The 4156-nt window shown below is 36.7% G+C and overlaps 1 protein-coding gene across 1 annotated transcript in view; it reads right to left on the reverse strand.

The window, feature by feature from the left end:
* vps25 (vacuolar protein sorting 25 homolog) overlaps positions 1–3273 on the reverse strand; it is a 9854-nt gene extending 6581 nt beyond the window's left edge. The window contains exon 1 of the mRNA XM_031314766.1: positions 3155–3273. Within this exon, the coding sequence (XP_031170626.1) occupies positions 3155–3201 (47 nt within the window). The 5' untranslated portion in view covers positions 3202–3273. The remainder of the gene's footprint in view (positions 1–3154) is intronic.
* Positions 3274–4156: the final 883 nt, after the last annotated feature.

Here is a 4156-nt window from a genome sequence, read left to right on the forward strand (position 1 = left end):
TTTTGCCTATAGGACAAATGAATGAGAAATGCCCAAGATGCCCAAAGGGCAAACAAAGAACTTTTACTTTGATAACCCTATAGAACATGTTACTGTATAAAAGTTCACTGTACTCAACATTTCCAGGCAACCTTTTGGCAATTAGACTAAAAATTGCACATTTTTCGAAATTTCCCCAAAGTTCATGTGTTAGGTGGCACCCCTAAATCTCAATGGAATTCCTCAAAACTTTGCAAAAGTCATTTTTATGTTAATTGGAACAAAATGCAATGCCAGCCAAATTGATATTTTGAAATTAAAATTTCCCATTCAAATTTAATGCACCCTAATATATATATATATATATATACCATTAACTATTTTTTTTACTTTTGGTTTGGTGTCTTAATGTTAAAATCTTAACGTTAATTGTACGACATACAATGATATTTCTGACAATAGTGTGCTTCCTGTTTTGTGTCAGCAGTTTGTGGAAGGCCTATTCCTGTTGCACAGAACCAGCTCCATAAAGAATTTGGTGTGGAAGAACCTGCCTGGCCCACACAGAGCCCTGACCCTTAACCTTTGGGATGAACTGAAACACAGACTGTGAGCCAGACCTAACCACCCAACATCAGTGCTGGGCCTCAATAACGCTGTTGTTGCCGAATGGGAGCAACTCTCTGCCTTGTGGAAAACCTTCCCAAAAGAGTGGAGGCTGTTACAGAAGATTAACACCCATGGTTTATTACATTTCGGAATAAGATGTTCAATAATCACCACGTCATGCTTGAGCCCTGCTAATCTATTTTATGATAATTTACGCAGAATAATCAGCATTTATGAAGAAAAGTGACCATATAAGAATAAAGTCAAAAACTTTTTTGACAAATTTTTTGGGCTTTTCCGCCTTTATTAAACAGGACAGTAGAGGTGTGAATCTTCACTGATCTCCCGATTCGATTACGATTATCATGTCAGCGATTCGATATCTCGATGCATCACGATGCGTCAAATACATTTTTCTGTTAAAGCCATATAGGATATTTAATTCATAGCTTTTCAAGCTTCAAAAACCAAACATTCTGCAGTTCTCTAATACTAAATAAATTGGATACATAAAACTACAGCACTGAGCACATGGCACTTCCTGAACGTGCAAAACATAACAGAATATGTAAACAGAAAGGTTGTTAGGCATACATTAAATTGTAAACAGAAATAATCGATTATGGCCCGGACGATTATTGATGCAGCATCGTCCATGTCCACAATTCGATGCATCGATTATTTGATTAATTTCAACACCTCTACAGGACAGCTAGGTGAGAAAGGAGAGAGAGAGGGGGAAGACATGCAGGAAATTGTCACGGGTCGGACTCGAACCCTGGACCTCTGTGTCGAGGCATAAACCTCTAATTCTATGTGCGCCTGCTCTACCCACTGAACCAACCTGGCCACAACAACACACTTTAAAACATTTGCAGTGATTTAATTTCGTTTTACAGGAATTTCTGCACTGAGGGTTTTGAGGTTGTTGTTTTTTTTCTCGAGCCGGTGTTACACCGGAAAATGTGTCACCCTGGAGGATCTGCTACAGGAAAAAGACTGATGTGCTGACCAAATACTGTCAGCTGAGATGTCAATGCTTTACAGACACATCTATACACTACTGCTATCTTAATACTCAGGGGTCTGTATTCTTCTTAGGGACCGTTCGGTATTTATGGAATGGACCACCGGAGGAAAATAGGGGAGGGTCATGTCTTTTTTTTTGTTGAGGGGAAGGTCATCCAACATTTTTTAGTCTACACGGAAAAAAAGTAATCCACAGCGATGAGTAGATCGCTGTTTTTTTCCGTGTCATTGGATTACGGCAAAATACGGATTTTTTTCAACGTGTCTTAACGTTTTATGGTGAGTTTGGAGAGGCATCTCAACAGACTGTAGGTCCAACACTGATTGTTCACTGTTACATTTTAGTTGAATTTAAGCGTCTGTCTATTGCGTTCCAAAACAGCCGTGCCGCGATTGGATTTCATAAGGGCGAATTGTTAAATTGTTAAAATGTAATTTAAAATCTGCTTTAAAAATAAACATATGTGTTTTGGAATATAATGTTCAGCTTCGGCACCTTTACCTATGTGCTAAAATATACAACGACGGAGCCTAGTGACAAGTCCATAGCAACCAGTGTTGAATTGGTTAGCCTATATCCCAGCGTCCTTTGCTGAATGGTCTCAATGTTTTATGGTTTTATTTTATATGAATACTAGTTTACTAGAGGAGTAACTTAGTATTTGAAGTAATGCAGTAATGCATGAAGTGTGCATTTAGTTTCCATGCTTATTGTGTTTCCACAACAATGTTAGTAAGTAAATCTACTGAAATGGCCACCACACCATAACAGAGGAGTGGGATGTGTAAGATGAGAATGCAGAGGTTAACTCCTGTACATCATGGCTGTAAAAATCAAATGGTACCTGTACTTCTTTGCTAAGTGCAAACTTTCACGCGAGGGGAGGGTCATTCCTTTTTTTCAAATCATTTTGGAGGGTCATAGGAAAATTATTAGTGACGAGGGGAGGGTCAAGTCTTTTTAGGTTAGAGGCCACAAAACTCCTCCGGTGGCCCCTTAATTAAATAACGAACAGTCCCTTAGCAAAATGTATGACGCCATCTATAGCTGTAAGGTCACACATCCTGGTAACAGCTATTAAAATATAGCGTGTTATACATTATACAGCTGAAATTACAAACCACTGTTAACCAGGTCACAGAATCTGATGGGTAACACAATTGGCTGTAATACTGTTCAATAGTTGGTGGGCATGTAAGTTGAAGCAGTGTTGGTTATCAGCTAACAGCTAAACTCATTCTCCGAACTTGCACACACCAGCGTTAATTAACCAGATGTTGATGTTTATACATATTCATATGCAGTGGGGGCTTAACGAGCCGACAAGTGGAGCGGTTACACACACGTTAGAAAGCCAGTATAGGTGCAAAATAAATCCACTTCCCTAGCAATGTATTTCGTTTAGCCAGGTAGCGCCGGCTAACATGGTGTTAGCTCTCAAAACAACACACTTCGATTCAATATCAAATAAACAATAGAGGCTAATAAGCAGAGTTGATACATGTTTTAAATGTGGTTCAGAAAAAGTTGACTCACGTAAAAAACGGTGGGAAATTGTATTGCCAGGGCCACTCAAAACTCATTGCAGTTGATGCGGTGTTCACAGCTGACAGCTTCCGGAAGCGCGTCCCACCTCTCAAATGGTTCCGACTAACTACACAATTTACCAAAGACTTTTACAAAATACACATTACAATACAAATTATAAAATAAATGTGAATACAAATATATTAATAATACATAAATACAATTAATATATACAAAAAATAAAAAATAAATCCAAAAATATGTTAAAAAAATAAATTCTAAAACTCAAATGGATAAATCACAAAAAATGTAATAGAAGTAGTTATATGAATAATATGAATTGCCAATGATGGGGGGTAACTAAGTATATCCACTCAAGTACAGTACTTTTGGAGGAGATTGTGCTTCACTTGCATATCAAATGTAAAGTTTTAGTTTAAGGTTATCATTCAGACCCAGGGTCAGACAAAACATAAAACCATATATATTTTTTAATCTATAGCATAAAAGCTTGAGTACACTAAAATATCTGATTATGTTCATATAAAGTGCAGAGCACAAAGTAGAAATAAAATATTATATTAAACAGGCTAGTAAACTGTAAATAATGTAAATATGATATGATAATATATCATTACCGTTTTATGGTACTCAATACTTCGTCATCACTATAAAAAGGAACCCAACAGTATATAAAAATAAACTAGTTAAAGATTGCGGCATCATTTAAAGGCTGCGGCATCATTTAAAGGCTGCTTAAGGAGTCAGTAAGTAATAACAAATATAACATACGTATAATAAAAACACTCTGAAAGGGACAAGTCTGTATAATGAGTACTTTTACTTGTGATAATTGTTATGTACATTTCTTCTGATCATACTTCTGACTGGAACTTGAGTTACGTATCTGACTTCTTTCAATTTAAAATGATACCAGCTAGTTGTGAATGTTTTTTAACTTACAGACACATTTTCATGACTCTTTGGACAGAAATAAATACACAGCTGTGC

This window comes from Sander lucioperca, chromosome 22, assembly GCF_008315115.2.
Source record: "Sander lucioperca isolate FBNREF2018 chromosome 22, SLUC_FBN_1.2, whole genome shotgun sequence".
Taxonomy (NCBI): domain Eukaryota; kingdom Metazoa; phylum Chordata; class Actinopteri; order Perciformes; family Percidae; genus Sander; species Sander lucioperca.